At 47.8% G+C, this 17,973-nt stretch overlaps 2 protein-coding genes across 4 annotated transcripts in view; one reads left to right on the top strand and one right to left on the bottom strand.

The window, feature by feature from the left end:
- The window catches only part of GALNT14 (polypeptide N-acetylgalactosaminyltransferase 14), an 805,599-nt gene that overhangs the window by 237,386 nt on the left and 550,240 nt on the right, over positions 1–17,973 (top strand). The gene's annotated exons all lie outside the window — the stretch shown is intronic.
- Positions 10,982–14,859, bottom strand: LOC141257853 (uncharacterized). Its single transcript, XM_073672863.1, has 2 exons — positions 14,272–14,859; positions 10,982–11,085 (listed from the first exon to the last, which is right to left on the bottom strand). The coding sequence occupies exons 1-2, from the start codon at positions 14,857–14,859 to the stop codon at positions 11,020–11,022; spliced, it is 654 nt and encodes a 217-aa protein (XP_073528964.1). The 3' UTR covers positions 10,982–11,019.

Below are 17,973 nucleotides of genomic sequence, written 5' to 3'. Positions count from 1 at the left end.
CCTGAGAAAAAATACTGACCAAATACTGATAGTGGGGCCGTGGCCTTACACTGTTTATAGGAGGCTATGTGTGGGGCTCATACTGTATAAAGGAAGCTATGTAGGTGCTCATACATAGCCACCTTTTGCTTTGATGATTGCTTTGCACACTCTTGGCATTCTCTTGATGAGCTTCAAGAGGTAGTCACCGGAAATGGTTTTCACTTCACAGGTGTGCCCTGTCAGGTTTAATAAGTGGGATTTCTTGCCTTATAAATGGGGTTGGGACCATCAGTTGTGTTGTGCAGAAGTCTGGTGGTTACACAGCTGATAGTCCTACTGAATAGACTGTTAGAATTTGTATTATCAGCTGTGTAACCACCAGACTTCTGCACAACACAACTGATGGTCCCAACCCCATTTAAAAGATCTGGAGAAGATCTGTATGGAGGAGGGGGCCAAAATCCCTGCTGCGGTGTGTGCAAACCTGGTCAAGAACTACAGGAAACGTCTGACCTCTGTAATTGCAAACAAAGGTTTCTGCACCAAATATTAAGTTCTGTTTTTCTATTGTATCAAATACTTATATCATGCAATAAAATGCAAATTAATTATGTAAAAATCATACAATGTGATTTTCTGGATTTTATTTTTAGATTCTGTGAAGTGACCCACAATAAATATTTCAGACCTCTCCATTCTTTGTAGGTGGGAAAACTTGCAAAATCAGCAGAGTATCAAATACTTATTTTCCCCACTATATATGCATACCCTTACACTAATACTGAAGTGCTGTAAAATGTCAGGAAAATCCTCCTAGAACAGCAGAACTTTCTATAGGGTTAATCAGAATCCCTGAAGATGACAGCGTCCGTGCACTGACTGTTTGTCATGAGGTTACATGTGATTGGAGATGTGGTTCAGAATTATCCAATCAGGGCATTACTGCCCTTACTGGCGTATGGGGCCCAATGGGCCCTTTCTTCTGTTCACTGGGCCCCAGCGGCAAGATTCTGCCGGGTCAATAACTGTGAATATGCGTCCTTGGATGCACGTTCACTTTAAATCTATTGCCGTGTTGGAAGCTTCCTGCATGGCACTAGTTAACAGCCGCCAACCAATCACAGGCCGACTGCTGACATCAGCGCGCACTTCGCTGGTGTATGACGTGACTGTCATGTGCCAGCGACCGTGCTTCGGGTGATGGGAGAGGCGGGTGCTGCTGGAGCACGGCAAGGTAAGGAGAAAGTTTTTTTTTTTATTTTTTAACTTTTTTTTTTTGTAAAGCAGCACCGTGGGGGCAGAATGGAGACATGACAGAGTGGAGACATGAGGGCAGGGTGGAGACATTGGGGCAGAATGGAGACATTATTACTGTAGGGGCTAATTATAGAGACAATGGGGGCAGGATGGAAACTTAGGGCCAAGATGTGGGACATTATTACTGTAGGGGCTAATTAAAGGATACTGTTTTCAGTGAGGGGGGTCCTGTTATTGTGCAGGGCGACACTAAGTCGCTTTTTTTTCTTCATCTGGTGTAGTGTAGAAGTTGGGGAAAAATTAGGGCATGTGCTCTGTAAGCTGCTCTGGATAACTGTGCTATTTTATGCAGAGATGAGTCCTGGCTGGAAGAAGTGATGGCGGTCTGTTCTGGATGAACAAGAAAAGCGAAGATGAAGGACTTCAACTAGAGACGTCACCGGTGAGTCAGTGAGTTATCTGTACACTGACACTATACACTGTATATTATGTACAGAGCTCCTGTGTATAATGTCACTTATGGTAATATTAGTGTTGTATTTTTTTATTAATGATCAGTATTGTAGTATTCGGTCACTATGTGGTGGTAATATGTGATCTGGTCATGGTGTGGCGGTATTCCTTGTATTTGTTGTTATTCACTCACTATATGGTGGTAATATGTGGTCTGGTAATGGTGTCGCAGTATTTGTCCCTTGTACGTGATATTATTAGTCATTTTAAAAAATGTATGTGACACATTCCAATAAATAAAAATATACCTAAAAAGAGTATTGGGTATTATAACAAATATTTAATAGGTTAGAGTAAAGTAGGGCCCGATCAGAAGAGTCTACCTTCTCCTGGTGGCGGCTTAAAAAATCTTTTGGCCAAAACAAAAGCTGCTGACTGTGTATGTGATCTGGTCATGGTGTGGCGGTATTCTTTGTATGTGGTGTTATTCAGTCACTATGTGGTGGTAATATGTGGTCTGGTAATGGTGTCGCAGTATTTGTCCCTGCTGGCTGTGTATCTGATCTGGTGTTTGATGGGAACTGGTAACGTGTGATTGGTGAGGATGTGGTGCGTAAGTGGAGTTTTTTCAAAAGTGGGCGATGGGACTGTGGAAGGTTCGAGGGGTGGAGGCGGTTCCGGGGTGGAGTCTCAAGGGGCCCAAAAATTTTGCCAGTATGGGGCCCTGAAATTCCGGATGGCAGCCCTGTCTCCAATTATAAGAGGGTGCTCACATTTATGCAACCACATTATTATAGTTTTGTTATTTTTATTTGACCCTCAAAATTATTTCAATTTGTTTCTCAATGGATTTGTACAGATTATGGGCGACATTAAAAGTGACGTTTGAATCGGGGCCCATCGGACTCTAATTATGTTTCTGACTTTATCAATACAGTTTAATCAAAGCTAAGTAGCAAGAAGTTTCTGAAACAAAGTAGTCTTATTAACACCATGAGATACCAAAAAGAGACAACCCCCCCCGTCTGAGAAAAATGAGATAAGACACATGGAAAATATCGACCCAAGAACACAAGTAACCTAATTTAACTAATTGGTGCAGAAAATCTACAGCGTCCAAATCTGACCAAATACTCATCGTGTGAATTTAGACTTATAGTAAGTGGCAAGCACAGTGATCCACCATTCTCTGCTTCTTCTCACCTTTCCACCCTTTTCCATCCCAGATCTCATTCAGAATTGCAATCTTGCCGATCTTGTGCTTCTACCCGGGAGCCAAACTGAAAAGGCCGAGCTGCCGCCATAGGCGTGGGAAGTGACTGCAGCAACCCGATGGAAGAAAACAATGATTTCAGACTACCGAAGACTCCGGCAGGCGCTGCTGCGGAGCCAAGGTGTAAAGCTGCGCTCTAATCAAGCCGCCAGCACTTGGGGTAATAAATAGCGCGTCGGTGCTACCGCATTAGTTTTAAATAGTTGTAACCTTGGGGAGTCGTGCCCAATATATTACTATATAGCAATATGGCCGCATGAGACTCGCTGAAATAGATCTGTAGGAGTACAGCGGCCTGGACAGCTCCCTCACGACAACATATATATCAGCCGATATTAATATTTAATAATAAAGGAGCAGCCTCGGATATTCCTCCATAAATCAGTCTCGGAGCTGGATGGATTTATGGCCCGAGCGATGATGTGACATGAATAATTCACAGTGTGCTGGTGCCAGCAGAATCCTATATGTGTCCCGGCGGCCGTGGATGCTACATAGAGATTACACACAATTATCAGCACCATTGTTATGTATACCGGGCAAGGATGGATGATGGGGATCCCTAGGCCGTGTAACGCAAAGTGCGTCCTACAGTCCGGGGGGCAGAATCTGACATCACTAAAGTGATTGTTACATTATGGGCTTTAATCTTCTTATTAGTTCTGCAAAATCAGAGACTCGGGCTGCTCATCTGACCTTCCTCCATGCTTTACACTGCTGCTCTACTCCACGAGGATACAGCTTTGATCAGTCACCAGCTAAGTGCCATCATCTCTTGGCGTCTGAGGGGGTCTTAAATCTGCTTGCTTTCTTTGCCCTCATGCTTTATACTGCAGTTTCCCTCCATTATGACACCTCTTCCATTAGTAACTCTTGTATAACTGCATTGTCCATTGCAGACAATAGTCTTAAACTCCTCTCTCATGTCACCACATTAGGACGCCAACTTAGCAGCTTTGTTTATTGGAGTCATCAAATAGTATTAAGTCTTTCTGGCCTGAACACCGACTCCGTCTTCTGTTCAGCTTTCATGCTGTACACTGCAGCACTGCTCCATTAAGGCACAGCTTTGATCGGCACAAACAAATGCAGCCGCACATTGTGTGCCATGTAGTATGTGAATATTAATGTGACCCCAATTTATGACTGACCGGAAGTCAGCAGTAACAGTCACCGACTCTCCGTGTAAGTCTATGAGCGCTTCGGTCTGAGTCCCATAGACTTAGATTGAGAAGTGACCAACTAACCCTGGAGTGATCCGGTAGGTCACAACCTCCAGAAGATGACCGGCGCGGCACTGAGAACAGCAGAAGACGGCAGCTGGCGAGTATACTGGCAGTCACTATCTCCAAATGTGTGCAATAAAAGGAGATCTGACCATGACCTCCTAACAGAATGAAGCAAGTGTGAACAGGTGCAAGCTGCTGCGACTGCAGTATCCATGAACCACGGCGTGCAGCCACCACTTTGTGTGCAGGGAATATGTGAGCGATGAATAGATGAATTTTGAGCTGCATTACTGCCATATAGACTATAGCTATAAAACTGAGGCTCTTATCGCACAAATTGGCCAGTTCATATGTGCCCACCAGCCATGACAAGGCGACCCTGCTGATGGGAACCTGCTCTGACAAAGTTTGAGTTTTGTAATCTACTCTGTCAAAGTTTGCACCTACCTGCCATGACGAGATATACTATTCTGATGAGAAACTTTGATATAGGAGGCTCCCATCAGCAGGGTCGCCTTGTCATGGCTGGTGGGCACACTCGAGTTGGCCAGTTTGTGTGCTAAGTACCTGAAATTTATAACTAGTCTACTTCAGGTGTAGTTTATAGAGCAGTATTGCAATTTAAAATTCCCACAGTATATACAATGCTCATATACACCTCCGCGCACAACGTGTGGCTGGATTGGGTTGGTAGGTATATATTTTGGACACAGCAGCTTGCACCTGTTCACAGTTGTTTCATTTTCTTTGTTTTATTCTTTGCAACAACTTTGATCATTGGCTTCATCTTAGCTGCATTGTCTGATGCAGTCTGAGCTACAGTAAACTGAAATCCCCTTGCCATCCTGTCACAGGCAGCTGCTCCTATTTTCACACTATACTTTACACTGCAGCTCTGCTCCGTTCTGACAGTGCTTTCAGTCCATCTTTCTCTCTTTATGCCGCAGCTCTATTAGAACTCTGCTTTCATTGCTGACTCCAGCTTTGCTCCCTTGTCTGTTGGAGTATGCTGTAGTCTGAAATCCACGTACTGTCGCTTTGTGTTGCTCTGTCGCTGTGACGTGCAGCTTCCGGCTATTTTGGAGCTTTTGCGCTGGGAGGGCAGATTTGTCACACAACCAAAGGGTTGTGAATAAGACCCTTGGAGCCTCATGCACACATTCCTTATTTCGGACTTGCAGTTTTGGTGCAGATTTATATCTGCAGGATGTCAATTCTTTTAGTGTTTTTGCTGCAGATTTCACAATGAGAGGGGAAAAATCTGCACCAAAAATGCAAGTAAAAAATGCACCTATTTTACACTGCGTTTTTCCTGCCAAGAGACACTTCTGCACCAAATACTTAACGTGTGCAAAGACCCTATTATGAGTGACATCTGCAGAAAAAAACACTAAGGCTATATTCACACATGTTGGTTTTTTTTTTTACACCACAAATCTACAGCAAAACTGATCTCTGGCAGGAAATCAGCTGCGTCAGAAATGCAGGTTTTGCTGCGTTTTTTCAGCGTTTTTTTCACTGTCCTTCTGTCTCTATCTATTCATGTACATTAAGTTCTGTGAAAAAAAAAAAAACATTCTATTTTACCATCAAAAACGGTAATGTAAATTTTGGTGCGCTTTTTTGGCGTTTTTTTCACCACCCATTACTTCCTATGGGTGAAAAACGCTGAAAGAAGTGACATGATCTATTTTCCAAAAACCCAACCAAGGCACCAAATCCTGAACAAAAAAAACCAAGATGTGTGGACTGGTTTCTCATAGACTTTGCTGGTACTGCAAAACGCAGCTGAAAATTTGCATAAAAATCTGCAGCAAAAAACGCTGCAAAACACAATGTGTCTGAACATAGCCTTAGAAATAGACATTCTGCAGATTTAAATCTGCAAGTCAGAAATAAGCGACGTGTGCATGAGACCTCAGGATTCTCATTCACTTTGTTGGCATCAGAAAAAAAAAATGTGACAAATCTGCAACATGTGCACAGGCCCTTAAACTCACTACACAACGTACAGTCCACAGCTAGCAGTGAGAAGCCATTTTTTCAGAGTGGAATTTTTCATTGAAAGTATTTATTGTATCATAAAAATGACTTTCTGCACATTCATTTAAAACACTTGGAATATATTAGTGATCGCACATAATCCTTTGACAAAGCAGGATCCGAGTCGTCAGCTCTTCAGCCTGTAACGTTGCACAGCGGAGTTCATCCTCCACATGGGCAGAGGTGGAAAGATCTTTGCAGACCCCTGTTATAACCCCCAGCATCCTCCATGGACTCCCCCTATCCTGAATCGTCTTGTTTCGCCCCATGTAGAGGTGACATCTGTGTCCCATCCATCTTGTCACTTGTTAAACCTTGTGGAACGTTTCTTTGAATGTTGATGGATGTCGGTGTTGGGTGCAGCTGCCGGTCTCCACCATCCTGAGACGACACACTGTGACGAGAGACCAGCGGAGCTTCCTCTATACACTTTATCTTTAACTTCCCACCATTCCCATGATCTCTACTTGCTGTCAGTAAAGGGGGACGCGTCAGAGACTGAACCCGCCGGACTCGTTACAGCTGAGACTGAGAGTTCATCAAGGCAGTTAAGAAGATATTCACACGTTCAGTATTCGGTCAGTATTTTACATCAAAACCCGGAGAGGAACAATCAGAGGAAAAGTGTAATAGAAACACGTCACCACTTCTGTATTTATCACCCACTCCTGGTTTGGGCTACAAATACTGATGTAAAATACTGACCAAATACTGAACGTACAGTTGTCTGTCTGAGATCCCAGCAGATTAACCTTCTAATCTCACAAAGAATTGTCCACACTGGATATTATTGAGGTAATTGTTCATTTGGGAAAGAAAAGGTCTGTACAGATTGTCAACTCAGGCAAATTGTCCAAAATCCTGAGAGATTCCCGCTCTAAAGCCTACAGAAATGTGAGAGCATCTCTCAGCTATAAAACAGTCTTTGCAGCAAATCCTTTACTAAGGATCATTACTGATCCTGTACTGATCCTGAGTTACATCCTGTATTATACTCCAGAGCTGCACTCACTATTCTGCTGGTGCAGTCACTGTGTACATACATTACATTACTGATCCTGAGTTACATCCTGTATTATACTCTTGAGCTGCACTCACTATTCTGCTGGTGCAGTCACTGTGTACATACATTACATTACTGATCCTGAGTTACATCCTGTATTATACTCCAGAGCTGCACTCACTATTCTGCTGGTGCAGTCACTGTGTACATACATTACATTACTGATCCTGAGTTACATCCTGTATTATACTCCAGAGGTGCACTCACTATTCTGCTGGTGCAGTCACTGTGTACATACATTACATTACTGATCCTGAGTTACATCCTGTATTATACTCCAGAGCTGCACTCACTATTCTGCTGGTGCAGTCACTGTGTACATACATTACATTACTGATCCTGTGTTACATCCTGTATTATACTCCAGAGCTGCACTCACTATTCTGCTGGAGCAGTTACTGTGTACATACATTACATTACTGGTCCTGTACTGATTCTGAGTTACATCCTGTATTATACTCCAGAGCTGCACTCACTATTCTGCTGGTGCAGTCACTGTGTACATACATTACATTACTGATCCTGAGTTACATCCTGTATTATACTCCAGAGTTGCACTCACTATTCTGCTGGTGCAGTCACTGTGTACATAAATTACATTACTGATCCTGAGTTACATCCTGTATTATACTCCAGAGCTGCACTCACTATATACATTCTTTTTTTTTTTTTTTTTTTAAATAAATAAAATAAATTCTAACTATACAAATATATACAAGACAAAACAAAACACCCCACACTCAAGCCCACCAGTCCCTCCCCGGCACTGACCTGAGAGCTGGTCCTGCGCCTCATGCCTCAGTCCATGTCCAACGTCCATAGGCCAGATCAGGCAGTGCCAGTTTTTCACCCAAATAACCAGTGTCCCACAAGATGAACCCACCTCCCCCCTTTTCCCTCCACCCAACCTAACACCTACACCCAAACCCATATATACAATATATACAGAAACAAACAATACAATAACAAACAATACAATAACCACAACTGACAAAGCCCAAGTTCGGTGCCTGCAGCCCTACATCACTGTCTACTGATCAATAAAACAAAAATCTATGGTGTCAGCAGCAGCCCACCACCAGGAGAGGAGATGACCAGACTAGGGCACACTAAAAGAAAAGCCCCTCCAGAGGAGAGCGGCCCTCCGTGTACCCAGTCTCTCATACTCCAGAGAATGCACCTTCACCAGGTCACCGAGTATGGTCCTAAACACATCGTCCACTGGGAGGATTTTCCGCTGCGTCGATGCTAAGCACCGTGCGTTCCACGTGTGATACCTAACCACTGCGCTAACTAGAAATAAGGTGCAGCGGTCCCGACCACCCAGGTCCCCGAATGCTCCATAGGCCCATTCCGCATAAGAGAGACCGGCCAGCCGGGGCCAGCCAATGGAGGTGCCCACCCTGTTGTACACCTCTGTGTTAAAGGGACAACGAAGCAGGAAGTGGTCCATGCTTTCAAGCATGGTACCACAATGCTCCCGAGGACAGTTCCTGTCCTCAGAGCTCCTACACTTCAGATTGTCCCTCACACACAGTTTCCCATGGAAGCAGCGCCAAGCCAAGTCCCAAACCTTCAAGGGGATCCTGATAGAATTCAAAAGATGCAGACCCACCCCAAGATCCCGACTTGGGCAATCCCTGAGCGCCAGAGGCCTCTGAAAATGGGTCAACAGAACCCTTTTGTCAAGGAGCTTCCTTGGCAGAGTCCTGACCTCCCACATTCCCAGACCCCACCGGCGAATTACCTTCAGAACCACGGTAGCGTAAGCCAGGAGATGTCCATGCGGTGTGCGGAGATCCTTCACTTGCCCTCCTGTCTCCCATTCCTGGAAGAAAAGCTGAAACCATCCCTTACAGGAGAATACCCACGGAGGAGCCCTCTCTTTCCAGAGGTTTGCAATATTGATCTTAATGAAGGTATTCACAAGGAATACCACAGGGTTGACCATACCCAACCCTCCTAGTCTCCTCGTACGGTAAGTAACCTCCCTCTTGACCAGGTTCAGTCTATTCCCCCATAACAGTTGAAAGAACAAACTGTAGACCCGAGTCCAGAGAGGCTCTGGCAAGATGCACACACTGCCCAGATAGATCAGCAAAGGGAGCAGGTAAGTTTTGATCAGGTTTACCCTTTCCCTTAGGGTCAAAGACCAACCCTTCCATTGGTTCACCTTCTGAGTGGCGATCTCTAGCCTGCTGTCCCAATTTTGTTTGGGGTAATCCCCCTGGCCAAATTCGATGCCAAGAACTTTTGCAGAGACTTTGGGTTCTGGAAGGGTGTCCGGGAGATCAAAACCAGGATCTCCTCCTCCCAGCCAGAGACTCTCACACTTATCCCAGTTGATCTTAGACCCGGATGCCTCCGAGTAGCGATTTACCTCTGACATCAGCCATTCTGCCTCCCATCAGAGGAAACAAAAACGGTGACGTCATCGGCATACGCCACCACTCTCAGAGTGGCTTCCGGTGCTGCCCAGGCCAACCCGATCCCAGCCAACGGTCCACCCTCCATCCTCCTAAGAAGTGGATCAATCGCAAACACGTACAGTAGCGGGCTCAAGGGACAACCCTGGCGAACACCACACCCAACCTCAAAAGAGCTGCCAATCCAACCGTTCACAAGCGGGAAACTCTCTGCCCCAGAGTACAAGGTCTTAAGCCAATCAACGAACCCCCCTGGCAGGCCATACCTCAGAAGGACAGACCAGAGGTACTCATGATTAACCCGATCAAATGCTTTTGCCTGGTCCAATGACAGCATGTACCCCTTCCAGTGGCCAGCCCTACCCTGCTCCACCGCCTCTCGGACACAGAGTACAGCACTAATTGTACTGCGGCCCGGAACAGAGCAATGCTGGGCCCCCGAAAGGAGCTGGGGTGCAAATTTCACCAGCCGATTAAACAGCACCTTTGCCAAAACCTTCCTGTCTGTATTGAGAAGCGCTATGGGACGCCAATTCTCAATGCAAGATGGGTCCTTACCCTTTGACAAGATGATCAGGGCAGACCTCCTCATTGACTTTGGCAGAGTGCCCGAGGAAAGACACTCATTGAATACCTCAGTCAAGAGGGGAACCAAGGCGTCCTTAAAGGTCTTAAAGAATTCAGATGTTAAGCCATCCGGACCGGGAGATTTCTTCAGGGCAAGCCCTTCAATCGCCAACTTAACTTCCTCTTCCCTGATCATCTCTGTCAAAACGCCAAGAGAGGGGTCTACCCCTGGTTCGGGGACAGCTTCAGCCAGAAAAGCCGATATCTCATCCCATTCCAGATCCCTCTTCCCCAACAGGTGCGAGTAGAAGGATCTAACGACCTCCAGGATCCCTGATCTGGATCTTTTCAGGGACCCCGCAGTGTCAACCAGTCCTGTAACAACTTTACTATTCACTGACATCTTGCAGTTTCTGTAAGGGTCGGGCGAGCGGTACTTCCCGTAATCCCTCTCAAAAACCAAAGATGCGTGCCTATCATACTGACACCTCATTAGCAAAGATTTCACTCTGGAGATCTCCTCGCGGCTACCTCCAGTTGAGACAAGATGCTCGAGTTTCCTCCTCAGGCCCTGATACAGGCGGTACCTGTCCAGGCTCCTGAGGCTCGAGAGCTGGCGGAAGAATCTCGCCACCCTTTTCTTAAACATCTCCCACCACTCTGATTTACTACTACAAAGATCCAGTAAGGGCACCTGGCTCTGAAGAAAATCCTCAAAGGACTGTCTTATCTCCGCTTCTTCCAAGAGAGACGAATTGAGCCTCCAAAAGCCTCTTCCCATCCGGGGGGTCTCTGTAACATTCAGGGAAAACAAAATCAAACAGTGATCGGAGAACTCCACCTCAACAACAGATACTGCTGAAGAGACGGCTTCCTCCTTTAAATAAAACCTGTCTATCCTGGACCTACAGTTACCTCTATGATAGGTGAACCCCTCGTGGCCTGCGGTGTGCCGGATGTGGACATCCACCAGGCGAGCCTCACTAGCTATACTATTAAGGGCGACGCTATCATAAGTCAGCTTGTCTCTGGAGCCTCCTCTATCCCGGGGCCTCGTGACAGTGTTGAAGTCCCCTCCAAAGACGACCTGCCGACTCGTAAAAAGGTAGGGCTTGATCCTCATAAAGAGACACTTCCGGTCCCATTTAGATTGGGGACCATAGATGTTAATGAGCCGAAGCTCTTGTCCCTTCATGAGGACATCTAATATCAGGCACCTCCCCATTTCTAACTCAGTAACCCGTCGGCATTCTACCGGTGCGGTAAAAAGGACCGCCACTCCGCTATACGGCTCGGCCGCAAGAGACCAATAGGAGGGCCCGAGTCTCCACTCCCTCTTAGCTATAAACACCTCTGCCATATTTGGCAGCCTGGTCTCTTGCAAAAAGAAAATGTCAGCTTCAACCCGGCTGAGAAAATTAAAGGCCGCAAATCCAGCCATGTTTGACTTAATGCTGGCGACATTAATGGACGCCAGCGTCAACGGAGTGGGTACCGCCATCATTGGTGATTGAGTTAGATGGCTTTCTTCTTCCCACTCCCCTTATCCTCTGCCTCAGAGGAGGAATCCTTCCCCCTCTTTAATGACACAGAGGTGTCCATTCCCACATTTTTCCTTCTTTTTTCGTCCTCGTCTCCGGACTCTGGTCCAGTCCCTCCCCCCAAGGACCCTGCATCCCCAGGAGAAGGAGACTCGGCACCCCCTGTAAGCTCCGCTGAAGCCGGAACCTCACCCTCGGCCTCCTCCTCAGAGGAAGAGATGTTATCAAGGGCTTGGAACCGGTTAGAAAGACCAACTAGAGGGGAGTCGGTTTTACCTTCCTTAGGTACCTTGGTCAGAGCGGGAGAAGATGTTTTATCTCCCTTCTTTTTCTTCTTTTTGGTGCCGAGCTTACGCTTGTTCTCTAACCACCGCTTATTATCCTCATCCATACTTTCATAATGGGAGGATTCTGAAGCAGAGGCAGTTTCCTCCCTGTGGATCCTCCTGACCTCCTCATCCAACTCATCATCCCTCGGGGCCTCAGCAGCAAGACTGGCATCCAGGACAGGGGCTGCCCCGGTAGTCTGGGGCTCGCCCCGCTCCCTCTCCTGTCTGCGCTTGTCTAGACGCCTCAGCTGGGCAGGCGTCTTTTTATTGCTTTTCTTCCCTGGCCCCTCAGCTCCCCCACCCCTGCTAGTCCCCTCCCCAGCAGAATCGGCCTCACGGCTTACTCCCACCGGTGTCTCGACTGCATTAGCAAAGGAGCGAGGACAACGGCTGAATGGGTGGCCTAACTCACCACACAGGTGGCACCTAATCTCCACACAAGAGGCGGCAAGATGGCCGACACCCCCACACAACGCGCATTTCTGCACGGTGCAGTTTGCACTGAAGTGTGTGGGGTCGCCGCACCTGTGACAGAGCTTCGGTTGCCCCTGGTAGAAGACCAGGATACGATCCCTACCCAGGAAGGCAGACGATGGAATGTGGGCAACCGTACCACCTGAACGCTTAAGTTTTACCATAAACGTCCAGGCCCCTGACCAGATACCAAACTCGTCGCGGTTTTTCTTTGGCATCTCCACCACCTCTCCATACCGACCAAGCCACGTCATGATGTCATAGCAAGAAAGCGACTCGTTACGAGTCATCACGGTCACTTTCTTGATCTGGTTTTGGCGAGACACTGCCTGAACGGCAAAGTCTCGCCAGCCGGGCTCATTTTTTGCCAACTCATAATTCGCCCAGAAGAGCTCAAGCCCCTCCGGCCGAACAAAGCTGACATCAAACTCAGGCGTGGAATAGGGATGTATCAAGGCGTAGATGTCAATCGCCTTGAAGCCCATCCTCAGCAGGAGCTCCACAACTTTAGACCTTGGCGGACATGCATCACTGCCCCTCCACCGAAGACGGACCACATTCCTACGCACACTGCCTGGCCCCGCTGTTGGGAGGGACCACACTGTATCTCCCCCTTTTTGCTCTCGGAAGGCCCCGAGGCCATGCCTCTCTATCCAGAAGGATAGATCAACCTCTCGACCCTCTACCATTAGTGATCTCTCCCCCTTCTTTAGAGCCTCCAGAAGGCGCCGTTGCAACATGCCGTCCCCAAAGCCCGGAGACGAGGAGGATGCCCTATTTGCCCCGGAGGTGACACTGGCATAACTCCGGATAGGTGTTGCCACCCCCGGGGGGGCAACCGGACCAGTGACAACGTCAGCCCCAACAGTATCACCATTACCCACCTCCATCTCACCCTCCACCAAACCAGCAACCACACCACCAGACAATGAATTATCCTCATTCACCTCCACCACCACATTCATTCCTGCTGGACCAGTAACAATGGTGGATGACCTTTTGACCTCCGAATCAGGCACAAGGGGCTCAGTCACCTCCATAGAACTGGAGGCGACCTCACCCCCGGTCTTATGTGTGCCTTCCACATCATCGGTCGGTAATTTCCGCTGTTTGGCATTTGGTATAATGTGCCGCTGATCTCTAGCTGCAGTTAAGCGCCGCTGATCTTTAGCATCAGGATCTTCCGGACCAGCGACGCCAACACAAAATAGCACTTTCGTGGGAGGACCGGAACGCTCAGCCCCAACTGCCCCCTCACACTGCCGCCGCTTCTCAACTAAGTGATCAGCGGCAACAGCATTCAGAGGCGCCGAGGCTACCGGAGCTGCCCCCGACACCGGGCTGCTCCCCCCTCCCACTGAGGAGCGCACCACAGCATCGTGGCCTGATGGAACGCCCGCCGCCGGGCCGCCCTCACTGTCCAGCCTCTTGGCTGATGCACCTCCTGCTGCGTCCCCGCTACTACAAGCAGAGACGGAGCTCTGCGCCTCACTACCGCGCTCTGTAATCTCCCCGCGCCTTTGCACCGGATCCACAGCAGAACCCGGGCTGGGCTGGGCAACGGGGCTTATACAGCGAGCTGAGCCTGCCGCCGACTCAGGGGGTACAGGGAGGGGGGCATATACGTATCTTACCGCCTCCTGCAGCTTTGGCTTGGTCTTCTTTGCCTTTTTGTGGCCCCCAGGTGCCTCTTCTGGTAGATCGTCACCAAGATGGAAGTTTTGGAGGCACACTGGGGACTCCAGGAGCTTTATCTCTGCCATTAGCGCCCCTCCCTGGATGCTGCTGTCACTGTCCTCCCCAGAGCCAGCAGAACTGCGACCGGATGTCACTGTCGTCTGTCCTGCAGGGAGCTCGCTGCACGTGGCCTGCGGGTGACTTTGCAGGCTGCCAGGTGGGGCTTGCTGCTGGTCATCATCACTCTCATCATCCACCTGGCTCTCAGGCTGCAGCCCCATCTGTCTTTGCTCTCTGGTATCAGCCATTTCTCTGTAGCGGTCTTCATTTATAAGTTTTTCTTTGAAATGACCACTCTGCTCCCTGATGTCAGCTTTCCTCAGTTCCAGCAGGTGAATCTCGCTGGTCAGTCGCTTTACCTCGGCCTGGAGTTTAGCCTTGCTCTGTTTGGAGGCCCCCGCAGCTTTGGCGCTTGTGCAGCGCAGCTCCTCCCGGAGCCTCCTGATGAGCTTACTGGCATCTTCATACTCACGGAGGTGGATCATGACCCGGGAGGCATAGGTGGACACAGACTCCCGGGGTCCCTGCTGCGCCCACCCCCCCTCAGGGAGGTCGGCCTCACCTCCGTGAGCACTCAGCTTTCCTCCGGAAGGAGCGCCATCTTGCACGCCGCTGTCAGGCTTTTCCTCCATGCTGGAAGCCTTGCAGCTTCTGGGGGTCTCCACAATCCCGGGGGGAGTAGGAGCCACATTGCTGCGACTCCTGGTGCAGCGTCTCACCCCCGAGTCCTCTGATGTGCAGGCCGGTTGCTGGTTTCTTCTGCCCCCCGCCGGCCTGGTTCGGGAAGCAGAAGCCTGGGACTTGGCTCCTTCACTCATCCCAGAAACCAGCTCTCCCTCTGGGAAAGAGAGAGAGCAGGTCCCCAGGTGGAGAGGTGTTGGTTCTCAGAGATCAGGAGCTCACTGCAGGATCTGCAGCCACCACACCCGTAATCAGCACACTGACTAGCAGCTGATCAGAGCTGCACCCAGTATGCTGCTGGTGCAGTCACTGTGTACATACATGACATTACTGATCCTGAGTTACATCCTGTATTATACTCCAGAGCTACACTCACTATTCTGCTGGTGCAGTCACTGTGTATATACATTACATTACTGATCTTGGGTTACATCCTGTATTATACTCCAGAGTTGCACTCACTATTCTGCTGGTGCAGTCACTGTGTACATACATTACATTACTGATCCTGAGTTACATCCTGTATTATACTCCAGAGCTGCACTCACTATTCTGCTGGAGCAGTTACTGTGTACATACATTACATTACTGGTCCTGTACCGATTCTGAGTTACATCCTGTATTATACTCCAGAGCTGCACTCACTATTCTGCTGGTGCAGTCACTGTGTACATACATTACATTACTGATCCTGAGTTACATCCTGTATTATACTCCAGAGCTGCACTCACTATTCTGCTGGGGCAGTCACTGTGTACATACATTACTGATCTTGAGTTACATCCTGTATTATACTCCAGAGCTGCACTCACTATTCTGCTGGTGCAGTCACTGTGTACATACATTACATTACTGATCTTGGGTTACATCCTGTATTATACTCCAGAGTTGCACTCACTATTCTGCTGGTGCAGTCACTGTGTACATACATTACATTACTGATCCTGAGTTACATCCTGTATTCTACTCCAGAGCTGCACTCACTATTCTGCTGGTGCAGTCACTGTGTACATACATTACATTACTGATCTTGGGTTACATCCTGTATTATACTCCAGAGCTGCACTCACTATTCTGCTGGTGCAGTCACTGTGTACATACATTACATTTCTGATCCTGAGTTACATCCTGTATTATACTCCAGAGCTGCACTCACTATTCTGCTGGTGCAGTCACTGTGTATATACATTATGTTACTGATCTTGGGTTACATCCTGTATTATACTCCAGAGCTGCACTCACTATTCTGCTGGTGCAGTCACTGTGTACATACATTACTGATCCTGCGATACATCCTGTATTATACTCCAGAGCTGCACTCACTATTCTGTAAGCTTTAGAGCAATAATGCCATAGTATTAGTTTCTCTGTGATTCTGGTGATTTGTATTTTGGAAGTGTCATCTGATTTAAGAGATAATGATCTCTCCCTACTACTACTCTACTCTCCCTGTGTAGAAGGAGCTCAGCTGGGATATAAGGGTGTAATCTAAGAGCATACTTGCTGACTGTTTCCATTAACAACTATCAGGCTAAGTGCCCACGATGCAGAAATGCTTCAGATTTTTTTGGCTTCTCCCTGGCAGGAAAAATGCATGCAGATTTTACATGTGTTTTTCCTGTCAGGTAGAAGCGTTTTTGCATGAATTTCCGCATGCGGGTTGACAGGCGATTTTAGCGTCACTTGGAAAGTGCTTGACAATTTGGTCATAAAATATAAATCCATGCAACCAGCATATATAGTGTGACCAAGTAATAATTGAAAAAAAGATTAAAAATGGTAAAAAAGAAAAAAAACATTATACTCACCTTCTGATGGCCCCCGGTCTTTTCTCTGCTGCGTCCGGTCTCTTGTACGGCTCGCGGTGGTGTGAAAGGACCTTTCATGATGTCATTTAGTCATGTGACGCCGACGTCAGCGGTCACGTGACCTGTTACATGACTAAATGACGTCACCGCAGGTCCTTTTACACCACCGTGAGCCGTACAGGAGACCAGGGGACATCGGAAGGTGAGTATAATGTTTATTTTAATTCTTTTTTTACAGGTTCTATGGTACCCGGGTCTGGATGAGAGTCTCCTCTTCTCCAAACTCGGGTACCATCCGCACATAGAATCGCTTAATATCCGCATGTGCAGATGTAGTCATGCAGATATTATGCATTTCAAGTCAATGGCGGCGATTACGCTGCGTGTATGCAAAATTAATGGATTAATGGACATGCTGCAGATTTTTCCGCAATGATAATCCGCAGCGGATATTTCCGCAGCATGTGCACAGCACATGCGGATTATCATTGGGGAACATGGGGCACGTATTACCAAGCGTTTTTTAAGCGTTTTCGCTGCTGAAATTCCGAGGTAAAAACGCATAGTGGGCACTCAGCCTTAGGGCCTGTGCAGTATATCCGGCATGTTACACCATTGTGCTCTGTATAAATATTGTATCAGTCTCTGGTTGTTGAAGTTGAGGTTTTCAGACACCGAGTCCACATGTTACAAACTGGATGTGACATCTGCTCGCGGTGCGCTCGCTCTGCGCTGCTTTATGGCGGCGGCTGTAATTTGTTTCTGCTAGTTGGATTTCAAGAACAGTTTGTCAATAGCAATCAGGACGAATGTTCAATAATGTCTCCATTCAGGGTCCGTCCCTCGCCGGTGCGGGGCCCATTGTATGAGCGCCGGAGTGAATGCCGCGTTCCCAGGAGCTCACCATCTACAATGGCCCTTTTTCTGTTTCGCCTCTGACATCTGTAAATGTATCAGCGCAGGTGTCGGCCATTCAGACAGGAGACGCAGGACTTATAATAGAACAGACGAGTGCATATAATGTACAGTTACATGGGGACTATCGTCACAGTAGCAGAACGGAGTTATGTCTGTGCCCTACAGGTGTCCAGTAAATCACCGAATTATAGG

The sequence above is a fragment of the Phyllobates terribilis genome, unplaced genomic scaffold, assembly GCF_046119375.1.
Source record: "Phyllobates terribilis strain yellow unplaced genomic scaffold, ASM4611937v1 Scaffold_3__8_contigs__length_932513732, whole genome shotgun sequence".
Lineage (NCBI taxonomy): Eukaryota > Metazoa > Chordata > Amphibia > Anura > Dendrobatidae > Phyllobates > Phyllobates terribilis.
This window is presented reverse-complemented; position numbering and strand designations above follow the sequence as displayed.

Excerpts from the sequence above, each read along its gene's own strand:
- LOC141257853 (XM_073672863.1), bottom strand. The coding sequence starts at position 14,859 with ATGATCCACCTCCGTGAGTATGAAGATGCCAGTAAGCTCATCAGGAGG. Across the intron at positions 11,086-14,271 it reads AGCCAAAGCTGCAGGAGGCG|AGACCCCCCGGATGGGAAGA; the intron begins GTAAGATACGTA and ends TGAATGTTACAG.